The following is a 19,376-nucleotide window of genomic DNA, read 5'->3' on the forward strand; positions in this document are numbered from 1 at the left end:
ATCAGTGACTAGCAAATTTAGGACAAATGGAAGTAATTAATGTTTCAGCAGTGTATTTTCAAATTATTAAATTCACTGTTTTGTGTTATTAAATAAAATGTCTGTATTTTAGAATAGGTGGTATAATTTTATGATCATCAATAACATTTGCAGTTTTGTTAGGCATGATGACAGTTATCAGAGGATAGTTTCCATATGTGATAAAACACAGTTGTCCATATAAGTTGCAAAAGCAATTATTCTATCTAGCATGTTTGTTACTATCTTTTGGTGGCAAGATACCAGTCGTCCTGTACTTTCTCATTTTTAGCATGGTGGTGATTACTTGCTGCACTTTGCTGCTTTCATTTGTTTCATATGGGCCACTTACTTATGCGTGACGATATTTTGATGTGGTCTCCATTTTGGCAAAAGGTAAAAAAGTGGTATGTCTTGATGCCGGTAAGGCTGTTGACATGATGTTTTAATAAATGAAGTGGGGAAATACAGCCTACTCAATCACCATTATATTAAATACACAACCAATGAAAACCAGACTAGAAAAAACAAAAATGTGTTTAGGAGAAACCTTCAGGTGTGGAATTATGCAAAGTCTTGAGATATAGAAAATGTTTCTAACTGTGAGGAGATTTATCCACTGTAACAGGTCATCTGAGGAATATTATAACATGTTAGGTTAGCCATCTCCCAAAGGTTAAGTACATATGTAGTCCAGCTTTGAAGTAGGGGGCTAGGTTAAATGGTAGGTGGAAGTTCTGTCTAGCCCTACCTTTCTGTGGGCCTATTCTCTTTACTTTTGAATCTTGCTGTTACTTTTTGCAGAATTATGTATAGGTTTTTCAATTTACCCATTTTAGGAGGAGCAGGTTAATTTTCAGAGGGGTGTCTGGAATTTTAAATTAAACTCTTAAATAGCTATCTATATATCTATTTTCTTACTATAGCACCAGAGCAGATTGTCTTCGGGTAACGTAAAAGAGGCAAAAATGCTCTCTCTTAATTATTGTATTACTAAGTTACTTTGTAATTCATAAATGTTGTTTCTTTTGTCATGCATATTGCAATGTATAAAACGTAATCAGTAATCAATCAAATAACTTTTCAGTCCTTGAGATACTTGCAGAAGTCAATGCAGTTGGGGTAGTATGGTAAATACTCTGTTTATTTTGCTTCTACAGAAATGTATCTTCTGCAGAAAGAGAATTAAGAAAATCTCTGGTGCCTGCATTCAGTGTTCATATGGACGCTGCCCAGCCTCTTTCCATGTTACCTGTGCCCATGCTGCAGGAGTGCTGATGGAACCTGATGACTGGCCATATGTTGTGTACATCACATGTTTCAGGCACAAGATCAAACAAAATGTGGTAAGGAATTTTTTTCCTTATTTGTTTAAAAAACAAATTGCAGAATTAAAGAGTATTTCCATAAAAAATGGAAGAAAGGATCCACACCATGTATTATAATAGCTCCATCTGTCATATTTCCATACATAGCAAACTATTACATCTTGAAGTTTTTTCTTATGCTGTTAACTGAGAGAAATTATAATTGATATGCCTAACACATTTTTGCATTAGATTCGTTGTTGAATGTCTTGTTTTGACAGCCAGAACAAGTCTTTGAGTTCTCTGTTTTGTTAACCTGGAGTATATTACAAATACCCAGATCACAGTATCTTGCAAATACTCACAGATACTCTGAGATAAAGGATATGGTGTATATTCAAGTTCTTTGTTCTGCAGCCAAACAGGGCCTTGCAAGTATCCAATTATAATTACTCTGTCATCTGGCAAAGTAACACTGGTATGTCATGAAAATTCATGTCATTACTGTGCCGTTTTATTTCTAGCCTGTGCTGAGGAGGAACCTTTAATTTTAGATAAGACACATGAAGAATTAGTTACTATTGTCTTTTAGGTTTTAATGTCTTTTATTCAAATGAGTTGTTACTATCTCAGTTAAGAGTGAACTCTTGCCATTTATCTTGGGCTTTTAAAACTGTATTTTGTTTCCTAGCAAACTAGAGGACTTAATGTAGTCTTATTAAGGAAATAGCTTGGTAAGTTAGTCAGGTTGAAAATTCACAAGTTGCAAACTTTTTATCTCCTTTGTACATTAGAAGTAAAAAAGAAATAAACACAGGTAATGTCTGTATAATATATGTCTGTCTTTCAAGAGTTTGTCAGTGCATCTTTGGTCTTAATGGCAAGACTACTGAAGACTCAGATTTTCTTTTGGGTGTAGTAAAATGTAATGCCTCCTAAGTAGAGTAATTAGTCAGTCCTGCATGTTCAAACTCCTGGTGGTTCATAAAAAGGGAAACAAATTGTGTGTTCCTGTTTAAGCTTCCACAGAACTGTTAAGCCTTTTGAAGATTTTTCTTTTCCAAAATGAATTAACATGTGAAACCAGTACACTTCATGTGGTTTTAGTTTCTTCCAACATTTTTCATGAAAATGAATTTGGTTTGAAGAACAAACAAACTTAAGCCTCTATCTGTACAGGCAACTTAAGATACTTTTCTTGGCATTCTTGGAAAACACTATCATTAGCTGAAAGCTACTGGCTTAAAATCACGGTCAGTAAAAATAGGGATGCCTTTCCCAGATATTTTCTAGTGTTTGTTTGGGACAAGTCTTTATACTCTAGGTAGTGGGATTTGCATCAATAGCTGGTAAATCAGTCACTAATCTAACAGGACTTTCTGCATAATACTTTCTCATATTCCCACTTCACATGTATATTGTGGCCACCTTCTCAGCCCTTTAAATTTTCTAACTTCCTCTAATATATCTGTCTCTGATGCTGGAGTCCCCTTATGCTGTTGCACAACGCATGTGATTTTCTTTGCGTTACTCTCTTTGTATCTTTGTGATACTAAACGGTGAATGTGCTGAAGTTTTGGATTATTTCTCCTATGTATATACAACACTTAATATAGTGGTATATCTGTCCTAAACAGACTTTTTTCTGACATTTCTGTGTTCATGTTAGTTATTAATAGAAGCACCTACAAAGTATCAATGAAAACCAGGTAGGTTGTTTAAGGAGAATTTAAACTTTCAATCTAATATAAAAAGACTTTAGCACTTAACTTTCTTAGTGTACACTTTCTCTGGAACAGAAAAGTTATTAAATAACCATTATTTTGCATGGTGAGAAAAAAAACACATGCTTATCATCATCAAAAAATGACAATAGTAATAGAGTAACATGGAATCCCATAAAATCCATCATTACTTAGTGATTTTCTTGACCTGTATTAGGTAGTGTCAAAGGAAAAAAAAAACCCACCAACTATGGAGAAACAGGATTTTTTGTGGCTAACATTTAAGAGGTTGTGTGAAGGATGTTCAAAGTAGCTTGGAATAAGGCTATCATGTCCTTTCCTAAACCTCAGGTCCAACCTTTTAGAAAAAAATTCTGTATTATTAACTTATTTCCTGTGTTTCAAATCAAAATCAGCTTTGCAGAAAAGAAAGAAGAATTATTGTTTCTGTGGTTTTCATTGGACCAAAAGTTGGAAGGATCTTAAACTTTCTTTAAGAATCTTTTTCTGTGAAATTCTTAACTTAATCCTGAGACAAAGGAGATTGCCATATATTTGTATATGCTTGGTTTTATACTCTGTCTTTTGGATAATTAATCTAATCACATCTTTAAGCCTTTGGAAGTTTTTTCACCATTGGTTTTCTTGCAATGCTTTTCTTAGCTATTAGCTATTCCTTCATGTAGAAATTACATTGCTTTTCACCATTAGGCATAACAATGTATCTTACTTCTAATGAATGGTTTTTGTTTGTCTATTGTTTTAACTTCCTTGCTTGAAATCGGAACAGGGGAATCATGCAAACTGAAATATTATACTCACTTTGCAAATTTTTACAGGAATCAAATAGATTGTCTTGTCAGCAAGAAAAAAAAATCTCTTCTTGTATTTAGCAGTTGAAATCATTGTACATAAAGCAAGGACACTATTATTTCTCCTTATTTCAAGGAAACAAAATTAAAATTGTCTGTTTTTTTCACTAATATAGCCTCTAGATATTCTGCCTGAATGCTCAGTGAATACTTGTGTTTGCTACTTTCTTCATGTTTAAAAAAACAACAACAAACAACCCAAGACTCAACAACCAAAAGATGGCTACCAGGCACGAGGAAAAATTGTGACATATACCTGTAGCGGTATTGTAATATGTAAATCAATGAGGGTGCTCAATGAAAAACCTACCTATGTACAGATAAATGTGTATTATTACTTGTATTAGTGTATCTCTGCACCTCAGGCAAGGGCTTATTGCAATGCTGAGGTGGAGTATGCATCCAAATTATTTGTGGCTGTGACCTCAAATGAATTGTATCCAAACTATTCATCAATATACTTTCACAAGTGTTTCTCACTGGGGATCAGATTCTGTATCGTCTTCAGGATTTTTTTCTAAAGTACTGTTTTAATATCAATCATGGAAAACACTGGTGGATCTTCTGGTGAAAAATCATCATAAAGATAATCAAAAGGGAAAGCATAATCCATATAGTGTTGCCAAATAAAGTAAGTACACAAATACTTATAACTGGTGTTTTTAAATATTGATATGAATTTCCAAAAATATGTCTTTGGAGGTTCATGGACTCAAACTAAGCATGTCTCTGGTTTTTGCTGAAGGTACAGCTTTAGAAATAACACAAAAATTTGCTAGCAGAGAAGTTGTTTTATATAGATTGTTTTTCATTATTCCTGTCACGGCCTATATTATTTTATTATGTACATTGGAGTATCAATATACAAGGACAGCTCTGCGATTTACTACTTACAAACAGTAGGTCATGTTTTTTTTCGTTTTTCCTCTTTGACTGTGCTAGTTTCTGGGCTTGAAGCATATCCCTCAGACCTTTTTGTCATCAAACTGCAAGAACACTTGGAAATACAGTTGAGAATAGGTTCTAGAGATGTATTTGTTCTGATTAAAAAACTCTTTCATACACAAGAAAATGGGAAAAATAAGTTGTATGCAACTATACTAATAGTAAAAAAACCCCAAGGCATCCACAGAAGATTAACAAGGGTCTGATAGAACTGAGGGTCAGAGAAAGCCAGCTGGAGGCAAATATATACTCACAGATGATGTTTCATTTGGAAAGTGTGATCAGAAGAGGCTGTCTACACAGACCCAATTATGTGTATTTTGAAAGAGTAATTGTCTTTAGAAGGGGCAAAGACAGGACTTGCAAAAAAACACCTGATAGGCGTTGCAAAAACCTATTGTTGCTGCTTTTTGAGCTATTTCAAATTATCTTCTGCTATTATCAGCCAGTTCTTACCTCTGTAGCACACAGGGAATGAAGGGATCCTGTGAAATGGAAGTTGTATATCCTTTTTCTGTTGAATACCTGAGTAATGCAATGTCATTGTTTGCCACTGTCTGATAACTACTGCCAGCCCCTTTGACATTTCAGAAAGACTAAGGCATGCCTTAGGAAGGACATATTATTCAAAAATCATGAGCCGGCATGTTTTTGAAATGTCATGCATCATTTCTATGCCTAAATTGCAGTTCCAAGGAGTAAGCTTAAAATGATGAAATGAGAGCTATGTTCCTGTATCGAATAAGTCTCGGAACTTTGAGGATCTCCCATTTAAAATCATAGTCAGAGAAAGTTTCTAGATATTTAGATATATACAAGATGCCTATTTCATTATAGATATTATGATTTTAATATACATAGAGTTTATATATTTAATTTAACAAGATTTTTGTGTTCTGCTGTACAGAAAATGAAGGAGAAAGTAATTTTCCCTCTTATTTTTTTGAAGGTTGCACACAGAAGGGGAGGTTAACTTTTTTTTCTTTGTGTCTGGTTATTTTCTGTATTTCTGCCACTATTGTGGTTCATTCTTGGCTTAGGTAATGTTAAAGAAAATCATGCTTTTTAAACTACAGCATTCTCAATAATCTGGTAACTACCACAGCTGTTTCTTTAATCTGATAGATTCCCTTACATAACAACTGTCCTTTCTGATCAAAAATGACATTCTTAACATCAATAAATTCTTAAGATTTTCTAACAGGAAATGTTTTCTGAGACATGCAATCAATTATAGAGTGTGCTTGTCAATATTTTTTCTGAGAAACAAATCAAGAATCCTACCAAGATAACATACTAAAAAATAATCTTACCCTTGAGCTAGGATATATTTGTGTTTTTTATTATCATTCCAACGAGCAATGACATTTCTTCTCTGAAAATTTTATCATTAAATGAGCCTGTATTGTCTCTTAAAATATTATATTTTGCCTTCCATCTTCTCTGAAGAGTTCTATCTTCAGGCTTTAAAAACATTTAAACTTTCTGATAGAGCTGTTTCTTCTTGGGTTTCTATTATCTCATATAAGTAAATCAATTAATTCAATCCCCACCCTCCAACAACTGAATAAGCTAAAGTCAAGACCTGAAAGGTAAATTAACATTTATGTTTACATATGTTTCCAGATTGGATAAAAAGTGTTAATTGACATGTTATCAATCCTGTGATAATACCAGTAAATTGTACATGTAAATATATACATGTAAATGGTTAAATAATTTGTGAGTATGCTCAGAATGTTATTTCTAGGTAAACTTGAAAATGCTTTAGAAACATTATTGGGTTTTACTATCTGAGGTGACCTGAACTAAATCCTCCAAATGCGTATGTCAGGCAGAGCTCTGACACACAGAGATTTAGTACACTGTTTCCAGAAATGGTACAGAATATTTGTACTTGGTTTGCCCTTAGTTTGCAGGAGCAGAGGTTTAAAAATTCCAAATCCCAGAAATCAGTCCAAGAAAGAGGCATGATAGTGACTATAGTCTCCATGAAAACAGACGTGTTCTAAGTTTAGGGTGGGTTTTGACTCTCCCCCCAAAGCATTGACATTACTATTAATGCTTGGAGTCTAAAAAAAAAGAACTGATGCTCTCCTTGGTTCTCCCATTGATATTAGTGCTAAAAAGTCTACAGCTGTAACATTTTCCAGATTTTCACAGACACTTTTAAGGATTATTATATTGATTGAAGAATTCACTGCCTTTGAAGGTTTGAAAAGCAGTGCTAGAAAATTGAGTAATTACTTTAGTGTATGTAATAAAGTATTTTCATGCTGTATATCAACATTTCTAATAAAAAATATTTTATGCTTACTATATACCAGCGTAGTTCCCCTTGTAGTAGCATCTTCAATCATAAGAAAAGTTCAACTGTTCAGATATAACCAAAGTCACAATAACTCACTTTTGTGTAAACAAATGGACCTTTGTGAGGTAATGAATCAGGATCATAAGAAATAAGTGCCTTCCTTTTGTTATTAGGGTGAGAAGCTCTTGATTTTATTTTTCCTCATGAAGAAGGTTGCTTTTTAGTGGAAAGTTCACGGGTATACATTAGTTGAGAGCTGATATGTAACAACTGTGTGCATCGTGTGAGCTTCTGAGCATTTGCTCACTTATAAGGTTCCATTCTTTTTTGATTTATAGAATCCATCAAACAGTTACTGATGTAGAATTTTTGCATAGTTTAACAACCTTGATACTCTTCTGATTAACATAACTAGTTCTGGGGAATTAAAAGTGAGAAATGAAAAAAACCTATTGTTACTTATTTACTACATAATTGATGAAGAATGATCAATGTTGTCTGAAGTTTTAAAGCAAAAGTTCTGCACAGTATGGGTTAAGAAGTTACTCAGATACACTGCTGTAGGCAGCTCTGACAAGAACAGGGTATGCCTTTAATTATTGCATCCCATGCAGCAAAATATTAAGCAATATGTAGAATCATACTGAAATCCAGTAATTAAAAATCCCATCACTTAAAACAATGCAAGACCCAATAGTTTGGGTTCCTCACATCTTACCTCTTCAAGGAAATCCTAGAAATTATTCTACAGATAAAATTACAAATATTGCTAATTGTGTGTCCTGGTTTCGGCTAGGATAGAGTTAATTTTCATAAAATGTGTTTCTTAAAATATGTTAAACCACAATATTGTGTAACTGTTATTGATCTAATGCAGAATAGTTAGAAGGCATCAGCTTAAAAATATTTTTTAGTGTTGTGATTTTTTATTCTTTAGATGTCATTTGTTTTCTCATAAAATGCAGAAATGTATGTAAAATAAATTTGTGTGATTATGATTGGAAGGAATAATTTTGCTTTTGAAGTTTTTTTATTGAGTGGTGAACTGTTATCAGTTCTGTTTTGACACTGATGAATTTCCAATGAGTAAGAAGTCTTTCTTTTTTTCAAGAGAGCTAAAGCATGTGATAAGGCCATTACAGTTGGACAGACAGTCATCGCAAAACACAGGAATACACGATACTATAGTTGCAGAGTCATAGGAGTGACATCTCAACTTTTTTATGAAGTCATGTTTGATGATGGATCTTTCAGTCTGGATACTTTTCCTGAAGACATTGTAGTAAGTACTTTCTCAAATACCTGTTCTTGTTTAGATATTTTTTGTGTGTGGGGTTTTTTGGTTGGTTTTGGTTTCGATTTTTTTTTTAAATTAGAGTGTTGAAACCTCTTGAACTGGTTCTTTTGACCTTGAGGAGATAACGTCTTAATATTCAGTTCATGTTTATTACTTCTGCTGCTGAGTGTGATTATTTTCTGATGGGCTTCCAAACCTTGGTTGTTCTAATTAGTCTTTGCCATTTGACCAAATGAATAAAAAGTAATCTTACAAAGTCTTTTAATTAAATAAGAAATATGTATTTAATAAAGGGTGTGAGAGAGGGAATTCCATGTATTCTTATCTATGTCTCAAAGATAACTTGTAAAAATTCCTTGCTGAATAGAAAAAAACTGCTGTAATGGGAAGAATAACTCTCAAGTATCTGTTCTAACAACTTGTTTACACCTTCTGATATTTAGTTTGTGAGATTACATTATTAATGATAAAAATCATCAGGGAGAAGAATGTGGTTTATTGCATTTCCAAAAAGCAATTGAGATTTTGATTTCCCTTATGCACTTACATAAACTGCCATGTTTTTCATAACTGTTAAGGACCACCTTGTGCACTTAGTTAGCACATATGAACTGAATTTGCAGACAGTTGGGAAAAGATTCTGTTTCCCTCCACATCTGCAATCAATACATTGGATGTTAAGCTTTGTTGTGCTCATCAGGTGCCACTCGACATCTTTCTCACAATGTGACTCTTAATTCTTGTTTACCTTCCTACTCCTCTGAGTCTTTTTTTGTGCTGAACTGATTTTTTTGGTGTACCTCCTACTAATAATCTCTAAAAGTCTTCAGTGAACACTGGCATGCAAAAGTGCTGCTTGTTGCAAGACCACCTTTCACTTAGCCCTGTGTCCTGTTCTATGTGTAGAGGGGAAGAGTCTGGCACATGCAGCGGTATATAAGAATACATGCTTTGCAGCTCAAGGGGCACAACCCCTAGGAGTATTCCATATTCTTCCCCTGTGAAAGTCTTTGAACTGTTCTGTTTTCTGCAGGCCTAATGTTTTCCTGGAAGTAGCGTTCGCTGACAGATATGTCAGTGGAAATTATACTGTTTTTCTTGGAAGTTTCTTAGTTCTTGAAAAGTCTGGTGCCTTTTGAAAGTACGGTATTTGAAAGGGTACATTTCAGAGCTGTGTATGGGGATTGAGCTGTTTACCTCCCACTGGTCTTAATAGAATACTGTCAGCAAATCCTTGTTACATGTCTTTGAAAATTTATCCTTTAATTTGAAACACTCCAAAAGGCTCCATTAATGATCAAAGACATTCTGATTTAGGATGATCAAGATATTAAGCAAATATGTCTGTATTGTTATCAGAAACCCCTCTTTTGTGTATGCCTGCATCAAGGATCTGGGAAGGCAGAGATGAGAAGCTGCTTCCTGCCTTAGTGGGGTAGTCTGATCTGGAGCTAAGAATAAATGTAATCAGCTCTGGATATGCCTCAGTGCTTCTCAGATAGTGGATGAACAACATATAATTGTTTGATGGAAACACCAAATGAATTTCACATTCCTTAGGAGAAATCTTGTTGTGTTTTCATTAGATAATATACCTGCAGCAGTTACTGGAAGGGGAAAAAAATGTTTTTTCTTCTGCCTGGACTAAAACTTGCTAATCCATGCAATGTGCATATCAGGTGTTAGTGCCGCTGGGAGGACTTATTCATCAAATCTGGTGTGAAAGCAATGTTGCTGCCTATTGAAGAACTTATTTTTCTAATCTGTTTTCACTTTTCAACTCGCTCACAAAGATAGCAGGAGCTTTCTGCTTTTTCAGTATGTGCTGAATCCACTACATAATTTCAGCTCAGCTCACAATAGACCACAATCCCAATGTTCAGACACAGTGATTTATTTTTAAGGAGGAAAATTTTGAAAGTCTCGAAGCTTCGTGAAACCCCATGTGTAAGCATTCAATAACTACCAAAGCAGGGTATATATTGTTCTCTTCTCATATGTATTTTTCTCGGTTTGTGTTAGCATCTGCTAAATATAGGGCGGGGGTTAAGTGTAGGTGTTAGCTATAGGCATAACTATATAGATTTTTTTATTTCAAGCCATTGCTTGGGTGCTATCCCTGATTTCTACCGTGTCAGAATTTCTCAGCATAATCACTCCTCAATTACAATTTTTAAACCCATTGGATAGGTTGTTGATGTGCTACCCAGTCAGTTTTCCCTCAACCCAGCAGGTGTAACAGGGTGCAAAGAAGCATATGGGTACAATTTAATGCTGGAAGAAACACCAGGACAACTTCCTCTGTAAGCCATGGAAATAGTACATGATATCTTAAAGGAGGTGAGCTGACAGCCTTAGCAGTTAGTTTAACGATGCATGCCCACAAGTGGGGAGTGCATATGCCGCAGTCCTGAGTAACTGCTGCCAACAAACAGCACGTATGTGTGCCATTTGCCACTTCTCGAGGGATTAACGCTCTGTAACTTGTCGCACAGCCCGTAGCTCAGCACCAGGAGGAGTACTGTCCTGCCCGACAGGCTAGATGTCAGTTTGCAAATTATGCATCAGGAAAGGTCTCAGTTAGGGAGGGTGTCCCACAGGTTGGGGTTTTTTTGTTCGTACCTGATGGACATATGTCCACTTGCCTATCTTGGCAGTTTGCTTGAAATGAATATTTTGGGTATTTAGCTAGAAGTTGTATTTGTTTCTCTATATATTGTGAATGTCAATAATGCCTTAGCAGCAAGTATAATTAAAATACATATACAGGTATATGTAACCTGAAATTAGAGCTAAGAGTGAAGTTGTTCCCACATTACCTTATTAAAATCCCAGCTAAACAGGGAGGCCTTACAATATACTTGGTTGAGGATAGAGAGGTCCCACCAAATTGTATTGCTTGCAAGGAAGAGAGGGGAAAAAAAATTGCAGTCAAGCATGCTTTGAGTCTGTGGGGAGATTTCAGGAGAGCTGAGCACAACCCTCCTGAAATGGTTCACATCTTTCCAGGCCACTTGCCCCAGTGAGTACCCTGGTCCTCCACTGACCAGTTTACACAGAATTCTTTGGTATTGTGATTTTACCATGTGGTTATCAAACAAACTAGGTGAACAAAATAAGTGTACTTACTCTTGCTGCCATGACATACCAACACTGTGTTTTATAATTTACTATTAAGTGTATAAATGTAGGTGTTCTCCATTGAGAAGGTAAAGCTGATCTGTGGGTTGTCATGCCCACAACCCAAAACGGACTTTACTTATTAAAATTTATAAATAGATAATATAATACCATCCTAAGTGGTATCACAGCTGATGAAATGCTGCTGTAAGTGTTCCTTACAAGCAAGAGCATCTTAAGAGTTGAGGAAGTGAGATGTGTTTGGAAGGACACTTGGATGCTATATTCAGGAGTTCATAAGTTTGTTTTGCAGAACCACATTATGGTAGTTTCCTGAGGTCCTGATAATATCCAAAAAGCATGCTATGGAAAAGGTGTATATTACTTCAGGTTAAGACATCAGACTGCAGCCATCAAAAGCAAGAACAAGAAATTATTTTTGCATGTGCCAAGTTGGTCCATCCAATGTCTTGCTTGATTTGTTTTTCTCTACCATTGTTTTTGAAGTGAATGTCACCTTACCTGAAAAAAAATTCAAGCATGAAGAAAACCACACCAAGCAGTGGATTTTTTTACCTACCAACAGTGATACCTGGAATCCTTAACCGAATTATGCTGATACTTATGCAAGTACCTTCTGTCAGCACTGGACTCAAGAGAACCTTCAGTGTGAAAAGAACAGAGGAGATTAAGCTCTATCTTTCTGTGTCTATCAATACTTCAAATGCACCACCTGCAAGGGATGGAGGAGCTGGGCTATTGAGAACTCTGATAGCCAATATACTTCACTGAAATTATCATGAAGTCTACAAATTCTTAGAATGTGCACCTAAATTTCACGAAGCCCAAAATTATTATCCTCTGCTTTCTTTGTCATAAAATGGAGCACATTTTAGTTACCAGTATTTGAAGAAAAACCTGCCAGCATGATAGCAATGTAAGTTGAAAAGCTATTAAAAAAAAAAAAGAAAAAAAAAACTTTTTTCAGCCAGGGATCTCCTTTGCAATCCTCTACCTCTGTCCTGGCCCACAAATGCTCACTTTACACCCCTTCAACATTATGAAATGAAAGCTTCGACATCTCGTGACCCACACTCTAATGTATATGCACACTGTGTGTACAGGCTTGCCAGTTATCCTGTTGCTGAGATTCTGAATGATCCTTCCTGGCCTAGGTATCTGGGAGAGGTTTGAAGCTGCATAGGCATTTATAATCTTAGAGGTTCCTGAAGATGAAGTGAACTAATTGGGGTAAAGTACAGGCAAAGGAGTCAGGCTGATTACAGATCCTCCCAAGAATAGTAGTATTAGACTAATGAGAGACAGAACAGATTTACTTCATCCTTCTTTCAGATGTAGAACAAATGGGATTTAGCTGGACAGTCCTTCAAAAATTATTTCCTCCACAGACTAGCTAAAGGGAACATTAGTTTAAAACCATAATATGCCATTATGTGGGTGGACTGTTTGCATGTGCAGGTTAGAAAAGGTAGCAATTTGGGAGCTGTAATGCTCGGGATGTAGCTTCAAGACAAAATTTTACTTCTAGTGGTAGGTTGACCTGGATGCCAGGTGCCCACCAAAGCTGCTCTATAATTCCCCCTTCTCAGCTGGACAGGGGAGAGAAATACATAACAAAAAGCTTGTGGGTTGAGATGAGGACATCATTCAGCAATTACTTTCACAGGCAAAACAGACTCAACTTGGGAAAATTAGTTTAATTTATTGCCAAGCAAAATCTGAGTAGGATAATGAGAAATAAGACCAAATCTTAAAACACCTTCCCCCCACCCATCCCAGCTTCCCGGGCTCAATTTCACTCCCGATTTTATCTACCTCCTTCCCCCAAGTGACGCAGGGAGATGGGGAATGGGGTTGTGGTCACTTAATCACACCTTGTTTCTGCCCCTCCTCCCTCCTCCGGGGGAGGACTCCTCACACTCTGCCCCTGCTCCAGCATGGGGTCCCTCCCACAGGAGACAGTCCTCCATGAACTTTTCCAATGTGAGTCCTTCCCACAGGCTGCAGTTCTTCACGAACTACTCCAGCCTTGGTCCCTTCCATGGGTGCAGTCCTTCAGGAACAGGCTGCTCCAGCATGGGTTTCTCACAGGGTCACAAATCCTGCCAGCAAAGGTGGCTCTTCTCCCCATGAGTCCACAGGTCATGACAGGAGCCTGCTCCAGCACAGACTTCCCATGGGGTCACAGCCTCCTTCAGGTACATCCACATGTTCTGGTGCAGGGTCCTCCATGGGCTGTGGGTGGGTATCTGCTCCAGTGTGGAGCTCATGGACTGCAGCGAGACAGCCTGCCTTACCGTGTTCTTCACCACGGGCTGCAGGGGCATCTCTACTCTGACTCCTGGACCACTTCCTCCACCTCCTTCTTCACTGACCTGGGTGTCTGCAGAGTTGTTTTCATATGTTTTCACTCCTCTGCAAATGCTGCCTGCTGGTTTTTTTTCCTCTTCTTAAATGTGTTATCCCAGAGGTGCTACCACCGTTGCTACCTTGGCCAGTGATGGGTCCATCCTGGAGCTGGCCAGCATTGGCTCTGTTGGACACAGGCAAAGATTCTAGCAGCTTCTCATTAGAAGCCACCCCTGCAACCCCACCGCTACCAAAACCTTGCCATGCAAACCCTATTCACTTCTTTACAAGAACTTTTCTCTAATGACTTTGTCCAGACTACTGACTTTCACTGGTGCAATAAATACATGTCTGCATATGTCTGTGTGGACACTCAATCAGCTTCTCAATTTCTGTATATGCTAATACTTCTGCTACTGCTTTTGAAAAAACATGCTGCTTGAACAATGGACATTCGGAAATACTGGGCTAGCACGTAGGTCTTGACAGTCCATTAATGTCTGCCTGGATATAAAAAATAGAAGACTTGATTCTAGCCCTAGTAATTTCCGAAGGATGCTGTGTTTTTTTAAAAATCTGTCCTACAAACCAGACATATCTAACTTTTCCTCCGTCAACCTTGTCTGGCATTATAAATGACTAAACTCCTGACTAGTTTTCAGCATTTTTTCCAGTGGTTTCTCTTCTGTGTGCCTTTCTCTCTTCACCTCTTCTGACAACTGTTTTCTGCTTGTCTACCTGTTCAAATCTAAACTTCAAACAGTAGTGCTTACATGCCTCCTTGTATCTGTGAAACATCCATTAGACTTCTGACAGACAATAATAGCATATTGTTCAGCTTTATTATACTGGCATGTAAATCTGTAAAGAATGGCTAAGGAAATTTAGAACTCTTGAATTTGCACTCTTTCTGGGCAATCTATAGATACTTTGCATGCGCTCCAGTATCACCGTTGCCAGCAATTTCTGAGAATGTGAAATAGAAAAGCAAGCAATGCGTTTCTAAAGGCAACAATAGGATAGATCATATTTGGTCTAAAATTAGTCAAAAAGTCCTCAGAACTAGTTGTGTGATGTGGGAAAAGAGACCTAATGAATAGTAGTAGGTTTAGCAACCTTTTTTTTTTAATTTCTTAACTGAGACGTCATTGACTGTCTGAGCTGAATAATGCGCTACTCATGTTGGGCTGGCACAATTTCTTTTGCAGCATTATAAAATTACCTGCTGTGTAGTTGAACTTACTACTCAGCAACCTGTATGGTGTGACAGACAATTCTGAAAAGTTGTGCACAGCAGGTTTGAGAGCTGCATGACATGTCTCTGAGGAGAAATCTTTGATTTCTTTTCCTGGTTAGACAGATTTGTAAAAATTGTGTAGGATTTTGTGTTCTTGTTCTGTGAAATACTCCAAGAAGTTTATATGTTTTGAAGAATTTATTTCAAGTTCATGTGAGCTGAGAAATTTGTTTTAACGCATTTCTTTAACTGTGAACTTTTGCACTGGATTTGCAAGCACTGATACACAGAATGCTACGCTTTGCACATGCAAATCATTGTTAGCATCTTCTGAATACTAACACAAATGAATTCCTGTTTTTAAAACTGTGATCTTACAGGTTAAAAACAACCTTTTTAAAAAGCAAATACTAAATTCTAAGGCTTCAGACCAGAGGCTTTTATTCCATCGATTAACTCTTGAAGCTGCAAAACATCAAAAGGTGCAATAGTCTGATTCTAATCTGAAACTTGTTGTACAGTACTATAACCGTATTGATTTAAGTGAGTTACTTTCAGTTTACTCCATTATGGACAACAGAGGTGATTTTTCTGTGGCTATTGCTTTTTCTTTGTTTCCTTTTACAGTAGAAAGACAAGCAACTTAATAGATAAGCATGAAAAATGAATATAGGATAGATTAAAGGCAAATTAAAGCTTCAGATATGAATATTATCTTTACACGGTTTCCTGTGTATAATGTCCTTTCCACTTTATAATTGAATGATTTATGGATCCTTATCGATAATGATTTTAGACATGTTGAAGATAATGCCCCCACAGCTCAGCAGGAGAAAAAAAATGGAAGATAATCCATTATTTCCCCTCCCAGCTTTTTTCTGAGGTAACTTGGGAATTGGATGGTTTTCAGGTCTGGTAATTTGCCCTATTTGTTGTGTGTTTCAGAAGTAGATTACTTCCAGACTTGCCATGTGTGTTTTGAGGGGAGGGAGAGAAGAAGGAGCGTTGTCCTTCCTGTGTGTTACCACCTGCGGCAGGGGCAGGAGCACAGCATGAGCTGCTCTCTGTGCTCATCGGGCTGCAGCGGGTTTACTGGCAACTTCAAACCTTTAGGCCAATACGCAGGTGGGCAGGATACAAGGTAGTACCGTAGGACTCGGAGTCTGGTCTAACCAGTCTAAGCGTAAGCAAGGGTTTTCTGCTGCACTGAAGGAACCGTGTACTTCAGTCAGGCGTGGCGAGTCAGACATCCTCGTCAACTTCACCTTCCTATTGCTGACACTGAGTTTTGTCCCATAAGGGTATAATGTGCCCCCAGTTAAGACGTCCTCAGTCTCCTCTGCGCTGCACCTTATTTTGATGCCCAGTACCACCCTGGACATCCTAAGGCACATTCTGCAATGTGTGTTTGAATTGTGGCCTTCTGGGCAATTCTGCATCTGTCAGTTAGCATTGCACATGTATTTGTGTTATTAATACTTTGCTGAAAGGCAACGTAACGGTTGAAACGGTAACTTTTTAAGCTGAATGGAAAGTAAGAAATGTATTCAGGAATGCACGATCCAATTTGTCTTCCAGTTTCCCTTTGGTGAAAGCATACATTCACTTTGTAAGAGAAGATTCAGTAACATTTTAAGGACAACATATTATACATAAATTCAAAGTATTTTTATTCTATGCATTCTGTGATTCAAGGCTAATTTTGTTGAATTACAGTAACTATTCTGTTAATCTGGTGATTTCACTGAATTTATACCAATATAAAACCAGCACTGCCCTCCAGGGAATCAAGCCTGCTCTTTCAAATGATAATGCACTGTGTAAATTGCTGTTCCTGTTCAGATAAAATTCTGATACCACTCTCCTTTTCATTCAGATTGTCTTGGAACCTATGAAACCTAATTCCATGTTTCTAAAATTTGCGTTAACTACCATACACTGTCAGCTCCTGAAAGAAAAACACAGTTTGACAGTCCGTTGACGTGAGCGGTTGTTTTGAGGGAGTTTCCACAATTTGTTTCTCCATTTCCGCTTTAATGGTGTTGGTAGATACATTCACTGTTTGCAGCTGTGGTATGTTTTTTGTCGGTAAGACAAGCTTTTCAAAGTTGGAGGTGTTAGTTGTGATCACATTAGTTGTGCTCCATATGGAACAACCACTGGTGAGTGTGACTGTGAAAGCTTAATCCCTAGCACTCACGTTGAAAGTTAATGTTAGCTGGAGTAGTGGAGGCATGAAATTGGGGACGTTGTAGCTTCATCCACAGGACTGCCCAGAGACAGGAGCTTTTTTCTCTCCTGGGTCTGTACAGCCAGAGCTAACTCTTCCTGACAGCGTCGTCACTCCATGCTTAGTTCTGCACTCCTTCCCTTTCAAGCCATCTTCAGCTGGTTCCTGCCAGTACAGAGAGCACTATCTGGTGGTAGGTACCCTGGTAGCAATGAAGTAGGATGGTAAATTTAACTCGGGTCCTAATTTAAGTGGAAAATTTAGAAATTTTCTAAATTTGCACCGACTGCTGCAGTTCACTAGAGTCGGTGAGAGGACCATTTCTGTGCAAAAGCCCCATAATCAGGCCTGCAGTTTTCCTGCTTTTTCATGTTGTGAATCTGGGGACTTGAAGTCTTACAAATGAAAATCAGATTGTAGTTAGTGTGTTTTTTGTGTGTTGTGAGAACTTAATTTTGTGATTAATGCCAGAATGCTTGTTTGCTATAAACTGAAATGAATGTGCTATTAATTGAATTGCTGTGAAGTGAATTTAAGCCTCCAAAATAACAGGATAGAGGTGTTGGTTAATCAGTTTTGGAGACCATGCGTGAATTTTAAGTTATTTTTCAGAAACCATGGAATTTCTAGGGTAAAAGCCCAAATGAGTCGATATTATGTCCTGCTGCATGCAAATTGTGGTTAGACAGACTAATACTAAGAGCCATTTTTATGGATTTAAGCAATGCAGGGGGTGACAGAAAATGGACAGTTTATATTTCACAGTTTGATTTTAACAGTATGTATAAATTTAGAAACAAACATAAGATGAGTAGTAGTGAAAATATGTAGATACGCAGGATAGGAAGGCCAGTTTTTTTTCAATTAGGGAGTCTGATTTAGCTCTAGTTTGTCTTTTCGATATGTTTCTCTTTGATCTTTGAAACCTCAGGGCTAGATTATCAGCTTTCAGTCTGCCAGGAGGAGGATTACAATATTGTGCCATGGCCCATGTGCGTCCGGGGTGGAACAATACAGAAAGGATCTGTATCACCAGGCACGTTGTGGGGCTGAAGCCAGACTGTTGCTCTACCTCTGCCTTTTGCCATTCCTTCTTGACAAGTTGCTTGACAACAGCATGGTGGGATTCACAAGAACCCTGCAGTACGGAAAGTCGCAGCAGCACAACTTTTTCTTCCTGAAAGACTGCTGTTGATTGGAGTATGTCTTCCTAAAGGATTTTGATGTCCTATGGTACAGAAGTAATGAGTAACTTCAAGGATGAAAAATATATTCAGCTAAATTATTTGTTACAAATACTAGTTTTGAACTAACATTTAAACTGTCTTTAAACTGATGGCATCCCAGGAAGAATAATGCCAGTCAGGTTCTGTGTATATTTATACTATTCCTTTACCATTAAGTAAAATAATTTATACAATTCATGTGTGTCCTTCATTCTGTCGCTATGTTACAGAGCCATAAAGCAAAAATTGGACTAGAAGTATGTTCTAGATCACAAAACCTTATTGCAAGATCCACACTTAACCACTTCAGCCCTGTACTGTTTATGTCAATTATACCATCAATGGTATTTAACAAGAATTTGAATAAACAATGACCCATTTTGTCCTTTGTTTTTGAAACAAAGCAAATCAGTAAGTAAAACCCAGGAGTGCCAAGGAGATGCAGAAATTTTTGCTAAGTGACATTGCAAAAAATGCTGTAATTTTAATACAATTTAAAAAAACATTTTGAATACAGTCTAAACCACAGTGATTTGCAAAATAACAGAGCTCACCGCTCTTAACTGTCTGCCAGTTAAATAAAGAAAAAATTCTATTAGTGTTGAGGAAAATAAAATGGCAGTTTCTGAGTTTGTTCATGGGAGAGGGACTGCTCAGTTAGACACTCTCCTGAAAAAGGAGGTATCAGCCTGATTATGTTTGCTGTCTTAGTTAATGCT

At 37.1% G+C, this 19,376-nt stretch overlaps 1 protein-coding gene across 1 annotated transcript in view; it reads left to right on the forward strand.

Annotated features, from left to right (window-relative positions):
• Positions 1-435: 435 nt before the first annotated feature.
• LOC104622948 (lysine-specific demethylase 4C-like) overlaps positions 436-19,376 on the forward strand; it is a gene marked incomplete at its 3' end in the record, with an annotated part of 32,688 nt that continues 13,747 nt past the window's right edge. The window contains exons 1-3 of the mRNA XM_010289883.1: positions 436-441; positions 1,179-1,361; positions 8,289-8,459. Coding sequence (XP_010288185.1) covers positions 436-441; positions 1,179-1,361; positions 8,289-8,459 — 360 coding nt within the window. The remainder of the gene's footprint in view (positions 442-1,178; positions 1,362-8,288; positions 8,460-19,376) is intronic.

The sequence above is a fragment of the Phaethon lepturus genome, unplaced genomic scaffold (assembly GCF_000687285.1).
Source record: "Phaethon lepturus isolate BGI_N335 unplaced genomic scaffold, ASM68728v1 scaffold5286, whole genome shotgun sequence".
Taxonomy (NCBI): Eukaryota; Metazoa; Chordata; class Aves; order Phaethontiformes; family Phaethontidae; genus Phaethon; species Phaethon lepturus.